Source organism: Heloderma suspectum, chromosome 2 (assembly GCF_057233095.1).
Source record: "Heloderma suspectum isolate Gila_16-S chromosome 2, 16-S_ref, whole genome shotgun sequence".
In the NCBI taxonomy this organism is placed as follows: domain Eukaryota; kingdom Metazoa; phylum Chordata; class Lepidosauria; order Squamata; family Helodermatidae; genus Heloderma; species Heloderma suspectum.
The window spans coordinates 261,375,121-261,393,241 of NC_139459.1; the positions used below are offsets into that span (position 1 = coordinate 261,375,121).

The following is an 18,121-nucleotide window of genomic DNA, read 5'->3' on the forward strand; positions in this document are numbered from 1 at the left end:
GGAGGTTATCGTTGGGATTCTTCCTTCCCCCTGCAGCCCCTCCGTGGCTCTTGAAAAGCAACTCTGGAGGGCTGGGAGACCTTTGGGAACAGCATGGGAGGCAACACAGGGGGCTGCAGAGGGAAGGGGAAATCAGAGAAAATCACTTCCCCACCCCCTTCCTCTAGCTGGGAGATTCCACTAGATCTTGGGGCCTTCTGTGAACGGAAGGAGCCCTTCCATTCATGGAATAGCCAATTTGGATCCAAGCCATAGTAAACATTAGGCCTGCCACCTGCGTACACAAAACTTAGTTGATTAATTGCATGACTAATGCATTGATTACATTTTGCATATGGGTAAAACTGAAGGAAGAAGCACACTTTGTTTATTGATGATGTGTCTAAAAAGATGCATTGCCTGTTCCCTTTCATGCAGGAGGGAACCCTTCTTTTAAGATAATGTTTGCCATATACAGTTTTTATAAATACTTGTATTAATAAATACTCTTCTAAAAAAATCTGTCTGGTTTATCAGTGGCATCTGTTTAGTTGATTAAAAGTTTTAATCAATTAAACTTAACCATTTAAATTAAATTAACTCTAATAAAAATGGAAAAGCACAAATACTTCTATAAAAACAAATGACCTCAATCTATTAAGCAGGTTTTATTTCTTTTGGAGGGAGCACTGGAGACTTATGGTTCATAATATTGGCTTTATTTACAAATATACTAGCAGAATATAAGTGGAGGTAAAGAGATAGCGGATCAGCTACCCCATATCTGATCCATAGAGAAAGGCCCCGCCTTCAGTTTTCAGAAAGCTCTGATCAACTATCTCTCTCTCCCTCTCTCTCCTCTGAAATGCCCTTTTCCCTTAGCTGGGATGTGGAGGACATTTTTTTCCCATTCTCTGATGGACATCTCATTCATAAACACAGAGAGATGTCCATCAGAAACCTACTTCCCTGCAATTTCCACCCCTTGGTTCTAGTCTGGCCCTTAGACTAGAACCCAAGTCTGCTCCACCTTCTGCATGATGGCCTTTCACATAGTTGAAGACCAGTATCATATCTCCCCTTAATCTTCTTTTCTCCAGGCTAATCATGCCCAGCTCTTTCAACCAGTCCTTGCAAGCCTGGATATATGAAAACACACACACACAGAGGGGAGAGAGAGAGAGAGAGAACTAAAGCCACAGATGAGAGTAATGAATGAACATGCATTTTGCTCAGAATTCTTAGGCATAACACAAGTTATACTATTTGATGACAGAATTACTGTTCCGGGGGGAATAAAACATGTTCCTTAAGGCTGAACAGTATTGGGAGGTCTGTGCCAGGAAAGAGGACTAACTAATAACATGGGGGCGGGGGCATATCCTGTATATACCTTTGCCTCATCTTGTTATATTGTTCATATTTCATATAATACATCCATAGGGGAAAAGAAAGATTACCTCAATATTTCATATGTAGCAGCTTGAAATATTAAAATATGAAATATTGAAGTAACTTCTTTGTTTCTCTTATGGATTTGTAAATATACATACTGGGTTGTGGATTATTACCAAGAGATCATTAGAGTGCAGCCACATTCTGCTGTCCTCGTATTATTATTCTCACCTTGGAATTACAGTGCCTATATTTCAGGACTTTCATTAAGTGCCACATGGCAGAGATGCATCACTTTAAAAAGCTACCTAGACAGACCCGAGTAGGGAATCATATTAGTAATTACTTTACACTTTCCCTTTGTAGCTGAAAATAATTACTGGCCAGAAAACAAGATTGATCTTTGCTGTTTGTTCACTCTTTTGTCTAACTATGCTTGGCCACTGCATTATTACTTCGTTATTTTTTCCTGTTGGCGGAAAGTTGACATTTTAAATAATATATCTTTTGGAACTGAGCTCGGTAAAAACATCATAAAATAGCAAAGAAAAATACTTATTTCAGATGTCTATTTCCAAAGGTGCTGAATTTAGGGTTTGTTTGTTTTTTTAATTGCTGCCTCTGGTCTCAGTACTGCTAGGTGGGTCCTAACCTGCTGTGTGCTATAATTACACTCTTTTGAAAAAATAATTTATTCTGCATAATTACTTCAGGGTTCAAATTAATTCATGCAGAAGATGACATCGCTGTTTTAGTTCAGCATGGCTTTATTGTTTTTTGGGGTGTTTCAAATCAGACATGTTTGGCATGGAAATTGAAAATGTTAGTATTGAACTTAGAGAACCGGAGTCCAATTGGATTTTTTAAATATGTGATTGAACTTTGTTTGCCTTTTAACATAGTCTAATGGATCCAGACTATGGTTTGGATCCAGACTTAGACACACTTGTGATTTCAGTGGGTTTACTCCAAGTATGGCTCCAAGTAATATCTCTATGGGTTTCTTGTGAGTTAATTGAATGTCCTGATACAATATTCTCTAGAGTGCAGAGCACATACCACTGGAGGTTGCCTCTGCTCTTGTGTTGCATCATGTCCTTGTGCTAATGGAACCATATTGTTAGGTTTCAACTCTCCTTTCTCATGCAAGAATCTTGTGCTAAGTCAGGAAAAGGACTTCCACTTACAGTCAGGGCCAGAAATATTGGAGCAAGGATAACTGTTTTGGCAGTTGGTCTCTGTACACCACCACACTGAAGTTGAAAGGAAACACACCCAGATGGGTGCAAAGTCAGGACTTTCAGCTGTAATTCAAGGGGTTTGACCAAAGTGGGGCACTAACTATTCAGGAAGGACAGCCAGTGGCATACACACACACCCATCATTGGTGGCTCATAAATAATGGAACAAACCAACATCATTTCAAACTTAAGGATCGCCTTCAATAGCTGGATGAAAATCCTTTGCAGTCAATGACTGCCTGAAGTCTGGAACCCATGGACATGACCAAATGCTGAGTTTCCTCCCTCGAGATGCTTTGCCAGGCCTTTACTGCAGCTGCCTTCAGCTGCTGCTTGTTTGTGGGTCTTTCTGCCTTCAGTCTTGTCTTCAGTAAGTGAAAAGCATGCTCTATTGGGTTGAGATCAGGTGACTGACTTGGCCATTGAGGAACATCCCACTTCTTTGCCTGGAGAAACTCTTGGGTAGCTTTTGCTGTATGTTTTGGGTCATTATCCATCTGCAATATGAAGCGGCGTCCTATCAGTTTGGCAACATTCGGCTGAATCTGAGCAGAAAGTATAGCCCCATACACTTCAGAATTCATTCTGCTGCTTTGATCAGCAGTCAGGTCATCAATAAACACCAGTGAACTGGTTCCATTGGCAGCCATGCATCCCATGCCATAACACCGCCTCCACCATGTTTGACAGATGATCATGTGGTATGCTTTGGATCATGAGCCGTTCCTTTCCTTCTCCATACTTTTCTCTTCCCATCATTCTGGTACAAGTTAATCTTGGTCTCATCAGTCCAAAGAATGTTATTCCAGAACTGGGCAGGCTTTTTTTCGGTGTTTGCTGGCAAAGGCTAATCTGGCCCTTCAGTTCTTGAGCATTACCAGTGGTTTGAACCTTGTTGTGAAGCCTCTGTATTTACATTCATAAAGCTGTCTCTTCTTAACTGTAGACATTGACAATGATGTGCCTACCTCTGCAAGAGCATTCTTGACCTGGCTAGATGTTGTAAAAGGGTTCCTCTTCACCATGAGCAGAATTCTGCGGTCATCCACTTTAGTTGTCCTCCGTGGTCTTCCAGGCCTTTTGCTGTTGCTGAGCTTGCCAGGTAATTCCTTCTTTTTCAGGATGTTCCAAACTGTTGTGTTGGCCACTCCCACTGTTTTTGCTATCTCTCTGATGGGTTTATTTTGTTTCCTCAGCCTAATGATGGCCTCCTTCACTCGCATGGACACCTCTTTGGACCTCATGTTGGGAGTTCCAGTGAACAGCTACCAAATGCAAATGTAACACTCAGAACCACCTCCAGGCCTTTTATCTTCTTGATTGGTCATGGGGTACCCAGGAAACAGGCCACACCTGGCCGTGCAGCTGCTTGTCAGCCATTTGTTCCATTACTTATGAGCCACCAATGATTGGGGGGGGGGGTTTCCACTGGCTGTCCTTCCTGAATGGTTAGTGCCCCACTTTTGTCAAACCCCTTGAATTACAGCTGAAAGTCCTGACTTCGCTCCCATTTGGGTGTGTTTCCTTTCAACTTCAATGTAGTGGTGTACAGAGGACAACTGCCAAAACAGTTATCCTTGTTCCAATATTTCTGGACCTGACTGTACATAAGGGCACATCTGGATCAAACTCATCATATTTCCCAGCCTGACCTCATATGATGAGCAGGGCTATAAGTCCAAATACATAAATAAATATAACTCCTTCTAATAGTGAACTCACCTGGTGAGTGTTGACAGTATTGGAGCTAAAACGGGGCCATTGAGTATGAGCATGCTCGGGGAAACCCAAGATTTGCAGAAGTACAAAAAATATTTAGGGGGGGAAATCTAAGGGGAAAGAACCAAAGCAGCCAGTGAGGATTGAGCATACTCAGTGGCCACAGAATGCTGAGTGTCTTTTAAGGGGATGAATAGAAAACCAGGTGGGAGTGGGATGGAATATCATGGAAGAGGGCATGGCTGGCTGGCTAGAACAGGAGCACTCCATGCTGCAATATCTTTTTGCAGTTCCCACTTGGGTTGTAACAGTAGTGGAATTAGGATCATAAAGCACCTCAACAAAATGAGAACAGTGGTACATCTGCTCTACTTAGATCCTTGGCACTTTACATTCAAAGGATCAGTACATAACAATGGATTCAATGGCAAGTTTAAAGGCCCATGCAATATGCTCACAGGGGTGTGTGGATCAAGCCATGCTGGAACTTCACATACATGTGTAGCCTAAAGTGTGGCTAATTTCTGTTCCCTGACCTGAAAGCAGCTGAGTTGAGAAGACACCTTTTGGACAGGGCAATTAAGTAACTGCCTTCAAAGCAAGTTAAGCTTTAACAAGGATTGAAAAAATGAGCTGGTAGATTTGGAGGTGGGCAGAGAAGTTTGGAGGGCACATAATTACTGTTAATTATATAATGATAAGTAATCAAAATACCTATTACATAACTGAATGAGATTTCACAGTAGTAGTATGTGACGCCTACCTCCTCCCCACAGAAAATCCATTGCGTTTTGTAGTCTTTTCTCAAGCATTTCACACATTCTTTTTAAATAGTCTCTTTTCTGTGTCTGACAGCACACACTATTATGGCATTCTTCTTGAGGAAATAAGCTACTTCTGATATTATGACTGGAGGCCAGTCAGCAATACTCTTTTTCTTGGTTCCCAGGACTTTGTCAGGACACACCTAAGTACTCCCTGATGCTGTCATTGCAGCCAGAAACCCATCCCAGAGAAAACAGAAGTGGCTGTTGTGGGATTGGTCAGAATTCCATGTTCTGGAATAAAGGTGGTTGCCACGTCTTTCAGCTAGAGCTTTCTCCTTAATTTCATCCCATTTAGCCTCCAGTGTGGTTCAGTATTTCAGGGTATGGTCCTGAGTCCAACCTCTTTTCTTGTTGGCTCCGATGCTCCCAGGCCTGATCCTGTGAAACATCATTCCTGGACCTGCTTCTGTGAAGACTCTAGTTGCCAAATATCCACTCATGACTGCTGGCCACATCCCTGTTATCCTGGTTTGGCCTACGAGCAAATCGGCTCCATCTTTTTCAAACTTTCCCTCATAACTCAAAATTCTGGCTCAGGTTTTTGGAAACTCTTCTTGAAGCAACCTGTTAAAAACCATCTGGAGCCAGAATGGTAAGTGATTTAATAGCTGACATTTGCAGGCAGCCATTCAACATTTTCCACTATGACTGACCAAAGCCTCCTGCAGAAGAGGAAATTCTAGGGCTAGAAGTGGATGACCTCCGAAGAGTCCTGCAGGATCCAATCAAAGGTCCATCTCGCCAAACATCCTGTTTCAAACAGTGTTTGAAAGAATGACCAACCATATATTGTTGGGAAACATCTGGTATTCATGGGTATAGTGTTGATTTTATGATTTGTTTTTCTGTTTTTATCATTGTATGGGTTTTTACTATATGGGATTTTATTGTTGCAGGCTGTCTTGGGAGAGCTCTTGCCCTGAAAGGTGGCTTAGAAATAGTGCTTTTAAACATGTAGGTTTCATTTAGCTATCACACCTGATCTTTACTGATATACGTACATTGATATATGTATCTTCCATGTATCTTTATAAACTTCTAAAAAGTAAGTTTATCTAAGCTAGTGGCAGGACCAGTGGCAGCAGCTGGAGTGGTGGAGCAAATGCGGAGGAGTACTGGGACCGATGAATTGGAAGCGTTCCATTTTCTTTCTTTTCCCCTACTCCCCCCCCCCACTAGGGTGACAGGGCAGCAGTGCTCAGAAGTGAAGCACCAAGCAAGGCTACAGCTGCCCACCACCATCTTCATTTCCAACGGGCTGGATGCGCCCAATCTCGTCTGATCTCGGAAGCTAAGCAGGGTCAGCCCTGGTTAGTACTTGGATGGGAGACCACCTGGGAATCAGTCTTCCTGCATTGAGCAGGGGGTTGGACTCAATGGTCTTGTAGGCCCCTTCCAACCCTATGATTCTATGATTCCCCAGAATGCCTCTGGGCCTGTCATGAAGATGGTGGATGGCCGCATCTGCACTCAGTACTTCTGAGTGCCACTGGTCCACTGACCTAGTAAAATAGAAAAAAAAGTGGAAAAGAAAGAAAAACGGATGCCGCGAACTGGCATCAGCCTCTCTGCACCGTCTGCATTGATCTCACTATGTTGGGTGCAGACACTGATTCTCCTACTAGCTGCCTGGGTAACTTACATGGGAAACCTTGCCCAGGGAGCAGTCGCCAACCCTGGCACCAGCGCTGGCCAGTATCAATATCTATCTAACCAGATCTTTCTACAGCTTCAATCCTAAATATATTTTCTTGGAAGTAAAATTCACTGCTACTACCATGACCAATAAGACATGCATGCAATGCAAATATTTGTGCTTATAATTCAGGTGCCATAATTCTCCATTTTAGTCCTCTGCAATTTTTGAAGGATTTAAAGGCTTGCACAAAAGTTGAATAGTAGCTGTACAATTGTTGAAACAGTAGGCATATGGTGAAGATTATATATTATTTATGTTAGTTAATGTGTTATCTTTTCTTGCAGGGTTGGAAGTGGTATCAAGGTTGAAAACCTGGATTTCAACTAAGACACATTTCCAGAAAGAACCATAAGGTTTGGGGTCTGTTTCAGAAACTGGTTATTTCAAATAGCATGCAAAGTAAGCCTTGCATTGCCTAAGGACAAGGAGAACCAGCTCAGCCCATGGCAACAGGCTGAAAAGTCAGTATGAGAAGATATTTTAAAAATGGAGTTACCATTAGATTATAATTGACTCTAAGAACCTGAGCCTATGCATGTTTACCCAAAGTAAATCACACTGAGTTCAAAGGGACTTTCAAGTACATGTGGCTAGGATTGTAATCCTAGGCTGTAATCCTATACACACCTGCCTAGAAGTAAACCCCGTTGAATTTGTTGGATTGAACTCAATGGACTGAACACAATGCGGCTGACTTTTGAGTGGACATGCATAAGGTTGCACTGTAGAATTATTAGCAATCTTGCAACATGAGCCAGTTGTTTATTTTGTAATAGGTCTAGTTTGTCATTCCATCATTTGGATCTTGATTGATCAAAATGACGCATTTCAAGTAGAGAAAACACTGTTAGAAGCAGCAAATAGAAATTATCAGTTCAAGTCCAGAACATTTAACATTGCTTAAGGATATAATAAATTATGTCAATGAGAGCTTGGAGAAGTGTTCCTCCTATAGAGGTATGATGATGATTTATCCCAGCTCATTTACAAAACAAAGCAAAATCACTGCAGTTCTTTCTTACTCTGTCTTAAACTATTCTACAACTTATATGGTTGGGGTATGTTCTGAATGGTACTATGCCCCCTCACTTTCTTAGATTTTGCATGGTTCCTGGCATTATGGATACAAATACAGAGTTATACAATTGGCATTGCTAGACTGTCCAGCCCTGCATAGATATTTGATCCATCAAAGTGGAGCAATTAGGGTGCCGTATCCATTGCTAGCCACATCACTTACTTGTACACCATAGACTATCATGTAGACCGTGTGCCTTAGGATCATTGTTTGACTTGACTTTTGTGCCTATTAATGAATGTAGTCAATTCTAAATTATCAAAGATGTGATCCTAAGCACAGTTACTAGGAAGAAAGTCCCATTAAAATGTATTAAAATTCCTCTAAATAGACATATGTAGAATCAAACTGTCAATCATAAAGGTGTAAGTAGAACCTCTTCTGACATATTTATCTGCTTCTACCCCATGCCTTTCTTTTTGTACTGCCATTACCTGATATCTTGTGGGCTTGTTGTAGGCATTCTTCACAGTAAAGTCTGAATTTTGAGTACTTGAGTCGAAACGAACTTTCTGAAATATACAAAACGTAGAGCATTTCATCAACAACAAAGAAATGTTTTTATGAAAGCAGTAGAAATCAAGTTCAGAGAAAAGATCAGCAAATGACAGGCTGCAAGTGGTGACTTCCACGCTGCTGGATAAAGTCCTGGTACTATTTCATCTGAACACAAAGCCATGTTTCTATCTTGGATTCCAAATGACTTGGTTTCTTTTTATCCTCCATGCTGTCATTGCTGTGTGTTTTTGATAATTCACACTTTGACTGTATATGAGAATTTTTTAAATGCTCAGTACTTTGGGAAAATTCACACTTGTTCCAGTGCTATGAGCCCCTTTGGTCATGTATCAGGATGTGGAGACATTTTTCTCCTACTCTCATAATACTAGAACTTGGGGTCATCCCATGAAGATGATTGGTGGGAGAGTCAGGACAGACAAATTACTTCTTCACACAGCACATAGTCAAACTATGGAATTCACTTCCACAAGATGCAGTGATGGCTACCAATTTGGATGGCTTTAAAAGGAGGTTAGGCAAATTCATGGAGAATAAGACGATCAGTGGCTACTAGTTTTTATGGCTATATGCTACCTCCAGTACCAGAGGCAGTATGCCTATGTACAGCAGTTGTTGGGGAACATGGGCAGGAGGGTGCTGTTGCACTCCTGTCCTGCTTGTGGGGTTCTTGTGAGTACCTGGTTGGCCACTCTGTCAACAGAATGCTGGATTAGATGGACCTTGGTCTGATTCAGCACAGTTCTTATGCTCTTATGTTATCTCATACAATCCACTGTGTACTAACAGCATAGGGACATCATCTCAGATTTCAGTTGGGGAGGGAGATGAGGATGAAGCTTTTGAAAAGCAAATTGCCAATGTTTCAAGGAAGCATGATGTAGTAGTAATGGGGACTTCAATTTCCCCAATATTTGTTGGGAGACAAATTCTGCAAAACATGGCCCCTCCAAGAGATCCCTGACTTGTGTTGCGGATAACTTCTTCCTACAGGAAGTGGAAGAAGGAACTAGAGGATTGGCTGTCCTTGACTTGAAGTTGAACCTAACCAACAGAGATGACTTAGTGGAGAAAGTAGCAGTTACATGAACTCTAGAGGAGAGCAACCATGTTATACTTGAGTTCTTTGTTCTAAAGGAAGTGAATGGTGAGTCTAGCCAAACGCGTACCCTGGATTTCAGGAAAACCAATTTTAATAAACTCAGAACAATGATAAGTAAGGTCCCATGGCAAGCGAATCTAATGAGAAAAGGAGTCCAAAATGGGTAGGAGTTTTAAAAAAGGAAATTCACAAGGCACAGTTACAAACAATTCCAACAAGAAAAAAGGCGGAAGACAACAGAAGAAGCCAATGTGGCTTCACAAAAAGCTTAGAGATGACCTGAAAACAAAAAAGCACACATATAGGAAGTGGAAGGAAGGACAAGCAACAAAGGAAGAGTGCAGGCAGGTAGCACAGAATTGCAGGGATGGCGTCAGAAAGGCTAAAGCTGAGAATGAGCTGAGGTTAGTGAGGGATGCTAAAAAGCAACAAAAAAGCTTTCTTCAGATACATGCATAGTAAAAGACAGAGGAAAGAAACAGTGGTTCGGCAACTTCGGCTATTAAATAAGGATGGCAAAATGATAACAGATGACAAAGAAAAGGCAGAAGTGCTCAATACGTACTTTGGCTCTGTCTTCTCCCGAAAGAGGGTCCATGACCCCCTTGGCAAAGGTGAAGTACAGGCTGAAGGGGCAGGATTGCAGCTGGAGATGGATAGGCATATGGTCAAGGAACACCTAATTACTTTGAATGAGTTCAAATATCCAAAGCCAGATGAACTGCATCCTAGAGTAATAAAGGAACTGGCAGAAGAACTCTCAGAACCACTGTCTATTATCTTTGAGAAATCGTGGAGGATGGGTGAAGTGCCAGTTGACTGGAGGAGTGCTAATGTTGTCCCTAGCTTCAAAAAGAAGGAACCTGGGAACTACAGACCAGTCAGTCTGACATCAATTTGAGGAAAATTATGGAGAAGGTTCTAAAGCAATCAGTCTGTAAGCACTTTGAAAAAAATATTGTGATTACTCGAAGCCGACATGGATTTGTCAAGAACAAATCCTGCCAGATGAATCTGATCTCATTTTTTTGATCAGGTAACCTCCCTTGTGGACTGTGGGAATGCTGTAGACATAATATACCTCACCTTCAGCAAAGCTTTCAACAAAGTGCCCCATTATATCCTGATGAGCAAACTACCTCAAAGTGGGCTCGATGAAACACCGATCCGGTGGATCCACAGTTGGCTACAGAATCGGACTGAAAGAGTGCTTATCAATGGGATCTTCTCCAACTGGGGAGAGGTAACTAGCGGCGTACCACGAGGCTCAGTCCTGGGCCCAGTGCTCTTCAACATTTTTATTAATGACTTGGAGGAGGAGGTGCAGGGAATGCTGATCAAATTTGCAGATGACACAAAATTGGGCGGGATAGCTAATACTTTGGAAGACAGAAACAAAATTCAAAATGGTCTTGATAGGTTGGAGCACTGGGCAGAAAACAAAAGAATGAAATTTAATAGGGATAAATGCCAAGTTCTGCACCTAAGAAAAAGAAACCAAATGCACAGTTACAAGATGGGCGAAATGTGGCTCAACAACACTACAAGCGAGAAGGATCTTGGAATTATTTATTATTATTTATTTATTTATTGCATTTATATCCCGCCTTTTTTCCTCTTGCAAGGAACCCAAGGCGGCTTACATTTTGACAATGGAATCAATGATCTAGCGAAGTGGTGGGCCCTCCCACACTGGAGGCATTCAAGACCAGGCTGGACAGCCATCTGTTGGGGATTCTCTGGCTTGGATTCCTGCACTGAGCAGGGGGTTGGACTCGATGGCCTTGTAGGCCCCTTTCAACCCTACTTTCTATGATTCTAAGACAATATTCAGCCATTCAGTTACTCCTTACCCAACTGATACCTCAAATTACGTCTCTCCACTAGCCCCCCTCATGCATGAGTTGCAGTAAAGGACCACATGCATAAGAAGGGACAGCAGGGCCCTGCTTCTGCTGCTGCCCCTGCCCCAAGGTTGCTTGGCTCATTGATCCAGCTCTGATGCTTATGCATGTTGGCTTTCCACACAAGCTGAAACCCCAGTTGTCAGGGTTCCCACTCACATGGAAATCTATGAACGTAGAAGTCTATCCAAAATTCCAAATGGGTTATTCTTTGCAGGTGTTTAGCCCTAACCCATGGACATCAGAGGCGGGCTCAGGAGCCACACAACATCCGGTGTGAGGCCAGTGGTGCAGCTCTGCAGCACCTTTCTATGCATGATGCTCCTTTACACAGTTCACATGTGAAGGGCTGTACTGTTCATGTTGAATCTACATGATGGATTGTATGAGATACATGACCCCCAAACCCCCAACTCTCACTTAAGCACCAGAACAAGGTTAACTTTTTCTAAAGTTTTTGGTATAATCTATGCCCGACATTATGCATTCTAAAACACAGATAGAGTTGCCAACTGACAAGAAAAACCAGTCCGGTCTGCTCTTCTGCCTTTAATAGAATCTTGACCTACTAAAATCAACACGTGAAACGTTTCATGGCATGGAGATATGCATTACAATCTGCTGACTTAACCACTCTTAGAGGCACAGCTAGAAGAGCCTGTACAAAAGCTGGCAAATCTACACATGGTGCTGGGGGGGCAGGGGGGAGCAGGCAAAGAAACTGTTGACTGTCTCTTCCTGCCCGACCTAATGCACTTCTGTACTTCTATTACTTAACTTTGAAACACTTGCCATTAAGGTGACAGGAAATGGGCAGAGCTATGCTAATGACTGATAATGCTCCTGGACACAATGAGATCAATTTGTAAAAAATAAAAGACAAAATGGCACTTTGAATCCATGGCTGCATATTTTTCCCTGATGTGTCTTATATGAGATAGGGTTACATACAACAAGGCTTTATTTACTTATTCATTTGTACCCTGCCAGCATCACTTTAAAAAGCTCTCAGTGTGGTTTAGAAAGCAAAAAAACAAACACCAAAATATTTAAGATGTGTCTAAAATAGATGGGATGGTGATGGTTTTGATATAACAACATCTGACACTATTCTTGAACTTAAGAAACAAGTTTTCTCAGGGGTCCATCATTCTAAAAAAAATGTTTAGAGAATTATTTTGTAAATAACAATGCAGTCAACATTTTAAAAAGGTATCTTGAAGTTTTGGCAGGCTATTCCCTCTACTGGAAAAAAAGAAAAATCAATTTTCTCGCCATGCCTTTGTGACTTTTATCTCAAGGATATATATTAAGATAGAAGGTTAAATAATGGAAGGTGCTTTCCAGATTCATGAAATTCAAAAAGCAAAGAGTTTTCTAGAATTTACAGCAGAAGGCCTGGCATGCTATGGTCCAGGGGGTCAGGAAGAGTCGGACACGACTGAACGACTGAACAACAACAAGCTGTGTGTCTAGGGATGAGCAGACCTCCCTCGTTCTCTTCCATAATCTTGGAGATGTTCCTGTCCAAGTGTTTCCTGTCCATTCCACCATCTTCTGCTGTGAATTCCTTTTTAGTTCCATTTGAAGAGCCCTTCCCAACCTTGTGCCCTCCAAATATCTCGGACCACAACTCCAACCATCCCTAGCCAGCATAGCTGAGGCTGGTGTGCATTGTAGTCCAACACATCTCAGGTCAAAGACTGCATCAACAATTAAATATGTCTTTGATTAAGCCCTCTACTCTTTTCAGTCCAGTGCATATTGTTATGCCGCTGGCCAACAATGACCATTCCTCTGTTAGGAAGAGTACTGATTAATAGTCCAGAATGGACTGCTGATGGAAGTGAAAGGTTAAGAACTTTCTGCCTTATGAACTACATATTGGAAATTCATTCTTCCTTTGCAGGTACCCAGTATAATAGTCTGCTCTCCCCAAAATCCTATTGTGAACCTTTTTAGGAGAGCAATGTGGCTCATTCCAGTGCCAGCACTGCCCCCTCCCTGTGCTCTGCTGTGGACTAATCCCGTATTGTCAAGGCTTCTGACATTACTCCAGGAATTACCTGTATTGCACTGGCATCCATTCAGGGCCAAAGCATGGAGGGGAAATGGGTAAACTCCATTACTGCCCTGGCTGGGACCCAGCTTGTTCTGCAATCCCGTTACCACAAAAGAGAGAAAAAAATGAAGCTAAATTGTTCACGCACACTTATTTCTACGTCGGGATTTTAAATCTTGTCAGGCCTGAGGGCCAGTCAAAAACAGAAGAAGCAAAATGTGGCCCTCCTCTTGAATAAAGCATGTGCATAGGAAACTCTGGGACTTGTAGTTTGAGTGACAGCATGCCTCCCTATGTGACATGCTTTCTCAAGAAGCTGAACTAGAAGCCCCAGAGTTCCTCATGCTTAGGGATGGCGGAGAATTCCGCCACGGACTCCAACGAGGCAAGATTCTTTAGAATCCGCCCCCCCCCCCGGAGTCCGTGGCAGAACAGACCACTCCCCTCCGCCACCCCACGAAATTCTCCCCGGACAGACCCTACCTGCCGCCAGCCGGTCCGGTCCTGTTCATCCGCTGCCATCTGCTGCCCTGGTCTGCAGCCACAAATGGCGTCCGGCATAGCGGATGCCATTTGCGTCCCTGCTTTAGCCATGATAGGCTACGTAAATATTTATGTAGCCTATCATGGCAAAGAGCAGGGCCGCAAATGGCATCCGCGACGCCATTTGCATCGCTACTCTTTTTGTGATAGGCTACGTAAATATTTACGTAGCCTATCACGGCTAAAGCAGGGACGCAAATGGCGTCTGCTACGCTGGATGCCATTTGTGGCTGCAGACCTGCAGCAGACGGAAGTCCAGCTGCGGACAGGCCCGGCTGCCGGCTCTGCGGACTCGCTGCAGAGCAGAGCTGGCCAGGGAGGATTCCGGGGGGAGGGACGGATTGCCTCCCCCCCACTGTGGATGCCCGGACTGGAACGGTGAGTGGGGTTTGTACACCCCTACATGCTGGTATTTCCTATTTTCAGGCAGGAGGAGCCAAAAGAATGTGGCCATAAACTGACAGCTGAACTCTGTGAGACTTATTGCCAAGTAAACAAGCATATTAAACTTTTTCTTATAATGTCTCTCCTTCAAAATATAGGAATCCAGTGCCAGCTCCAGGTTTCAGAGGGCCCTTGGCCAAGACACCCTCAATGGGCCCCACCCTCAGTGAATCAACCTTCTCACCGCCATTGTCACATGAGCTGCTATTGCTCCTCCTCTTTCTCATCATTACTACCGCTTGCTCATTTGAAAGGCAGAGAGCCAGGGAGCAAGTAGGCAGAGGCATCTACTGCTCCTCCTTCCCATCCCCACTGTTGTCTGGGTCAGAGCAAGAGGCAGGTGAACAAGCAGGTTGCTATGGTGAAGAGGAGGAGCAAGTCCAGGAGGCGCTTGTCAGCGGGCCCCTGCCATGGGCCTGAATGCAGTTGTGATGGGGAGGAAGTTGCAGGGAGACAACTCCTTGCACTGTTCATTTAAATCATGCTCCATCCAGCTGTTTTGCGGGCTGCATCGAGCATGATTATGAAGCATCTTTCACCTCCTCAGAACTGCACTCCACACAGCCCACTGCTCAGCTGAGCAGCAGGGGAAGCTTGGTGGGCCCCCATGTGGGCGACATGGAGGGCCACCACAGGCTGCCTGCTGGTTTCCCATATGTGACCTGAAGACATCAGATATGTAAAACCCCACATGACAGAACCGTGGGGGTTCCAAAATGTTATTGTTGTGTCTGCGAAAATAATAACTAACAGACCTAGAGATGTAAGCAACATTTGATTAACTAGCTTATTAGCTCTTTCTAATCCGGGGTGGGTGGGTAACTTTCTTCCTTTAGGAAACTCTTTCTACAAAATTGTCGGCTAAGGGACTCCAGTGCACCTGCCATGGAACTGCCATGTACTGCAGATGGTTCCGGACCATGTCTTAGGTGCACAGTCAGTTCCCGTAGACTGTGACAAGTCTGTTTGGGGTCTTCCTGTGGCTCAAGGAGGACTGACTGAGAGTCCCTCCCAAATTATAACCAACAGTCCCTGTGGCTGCACATTATTACAGGGGAAGGTCAGGGGAAGTGTGTTGGGGAAAGGGATGTTTTCCCAGAATGTTTATCCTCCATTACTGATCTTGTCATGGAGGAATTCTGTTCCCCTGAAAACAGATTGAAAATCACAGCTTTAGCTGATTGTACAGTCTTGGAAAATAAAACTCTTTACATCCATTGTTTCAACAGATGTGCTTATTACCCTTTAAATATGCACTATTCCCCTCATGTACAAGTGACATCAGATTACAGTAATGAAAAGCATGTTCCCTTATCCCTCCCATACAGTGTTGTCCTCTTCATACAGTGGCTACTTGAGCTCTTCTTTTTTTTTTACCTCAATTAGACAGCAGGGTTTGGATCTAAGGGATGTCTTGTCACCAGGAAATCCAATCCTTTTGCAGCGTGCCTGACTCAGCTTGCTTTTGCGAGCTGAACCAAGCAGTTTCCCCATGTTCCCAGGACATGTACTTTTTTTGTCTTGGCCCTAATTTGTGCAAATAGAGATTTGCACAAATTACAGCCATAAATTTTGTAATTTGTGCAAATTCTGCAATTTATAGCTGTGATTCATGCAAATTACACAATTTACGGCTGTGATTTGTGGAAATGTCTTTCTGTGTAAAAAAAATTAGGGGAATTCCACCAGCTGGCCCAGCTCATTGTGCACTGACTCTGGCCAGCTGGCAGAAGAAGGAATGGAGTCCAGGGGGCCGAGCCAATGAAAGCTCATTGAGCTCCACTCCCAAACGGATTCCTTCAACATCCCTAGATGGATCCAGGATCTGCCTTCTGCAAGAGGAAGGGACCTTGTGTGAGAGGGTGGGCTCTGCCTGCAGAAGGTCCCTCCGCCTGATTTTTGCGGATCCCTCCTTCCCCTACACCACAGCTCACACCATTCAGCGGGGTCTCCTGACTCTCTATGTAGCATTTTCAGGAAGCTGCAGGGGCTGCCCAGGGAAGAAGGGGATGGGGAAGTCCACCATTGCAGTTGATCCACGTTAAATCTGGATCTAACCCCAGATCTGTTCTTTACTGCATCATCATAGCTGATCTTTGGACATCCCTTTCCTGTAGCGGTTCCTGAAGTTTATTAAGGAGTTTACTTTTGTAATCACCCTTTAAAAACCCATTATTATGTGTTGTTCTAGAATGCACTGTTGTTAGCCTGGTGGTAACACCAAAATTATTCATTTGACCTAGTTGTATGCTGTAGCCAAGACTTCTGAAATTCTAAGAGCCTGTTCAGATGATACATCACCCTAGAAATTCTATGCCAGGTGGAATCAGGAGGAGGCCTTGCCCTCCTTTCTCTACTCAGCTCCTCATGGGTAGATGGCTGAAGCAACTATAGGTTCATCCTGTCCCTTCTGCCCACAGCATAATAAGCAAGGCAGGGTCAGGAGAAAGGTGTGAACCCGACACCCACTTCCAATCTCACCCAGAATGCGCTTCTCCATCCCCCTCCATCCCTAAATAGTGACTGAAAGCTATAGCAGACAGCTTTGAGGTCATACGGCTTGAATAAAAGCCATGTAGCCTTGATCGTATGTGTTGATTTATTAACATATTTTTAGTGCACTTGTGTTTTTTTTTTTTCTTGAAGCTTGTTTCAAGCAGAATAAATTAAAACAAAAGGCTCAATCATTTTAAATACAACTGTCTGCTCATATGTTTTGACTTGCTGGTTTTTAGTGAAGCGGCTCTTTGTGAAAAGCCCCAGGCGATTTATTCAAAACCTGGGAACTAGCAGAAATACTGTGTGGGACAAAAAGCATATTTATTCTTTTCCTTATTAATGTGCCAGCTCATCTCTATCTTGTATTTATTTATTTATTTATTTATAATGCATTTATGCCACTTTTCTTCAAATATTAAAGTGGTTTACATTAAATATACATTAAAACATGTTCACAGCAAAATTCAGTAAGTCATAATCAATACTAGTTAAAAACAAAACTCAAATTGAAACACTACAAAAACTAAACCAATCACACTAAAAGGATGGAGTGGTGGGCCAGGAGCACAATATACTGCATTAAGGAGTTTTCTGGTGTCAGGCCCTTGTAGGTTTCCCTGGGAAGGGAATTCCATGATATCAAAGCTTTACTGGATATGGTCTTTGCAGGTGACACTTCCTGCTGATATGGCTGAGGGATACCCTGCAGGTATCAACTGTTCTGTGTTGATGGAGGTTTGTATGAAGAGACATAAGCCAGGTGAGGTGCTCCCTCCCTCTGGGGCCTATAATACTGCAACAGCATAAGAACATAAGGACAGAATCCTATGCATATTTATACAGAAAAAAGTCATACAACTCCCAGCATTCCCCAGCCAGCCATGCTGGGAGTTGTAGGACTCCCCCCCCCGCCCATGTCTACACATCCATTGTGCTATAAGAAGAGCCATGCCAGAGCAAACCAAAGATGTATCTAGCATGCTATTTCCACAGTGGCCAGCCAGATGCCTATGAGAAACCCATAAGCAGGACATGAACACAACAGCACCCTTCTGTTCGTGTTACTCAGCAGCTGGGATTGAGAAACCTCTGATACTATATATCAGAGAT

General features: G+C 43.2%; 1 protein-coding gene across 1 annotated transcript in view; it reads right to left on the reverse strand.

Annotated features, from left to right (window-relative positions):
* Positions 1-18,121, reverse strand: part of TRPC7 (transient receptor potential cation channel subfamily C member 7) — a 205,971-nt gene that overhangs the window by 13,788 nt on the left and 174,062 nt on the right. The window contains exon 9 of the mRNA XM_084832415.1: positions 8,373-8,450. Coding sequence (XP_084688541.1) covers positions 8,373-8,450 — 78 coding nt within the window. The remainder of the gene's footprint in view (positions 1-8,372; positions 8,451-18,121) is intronic.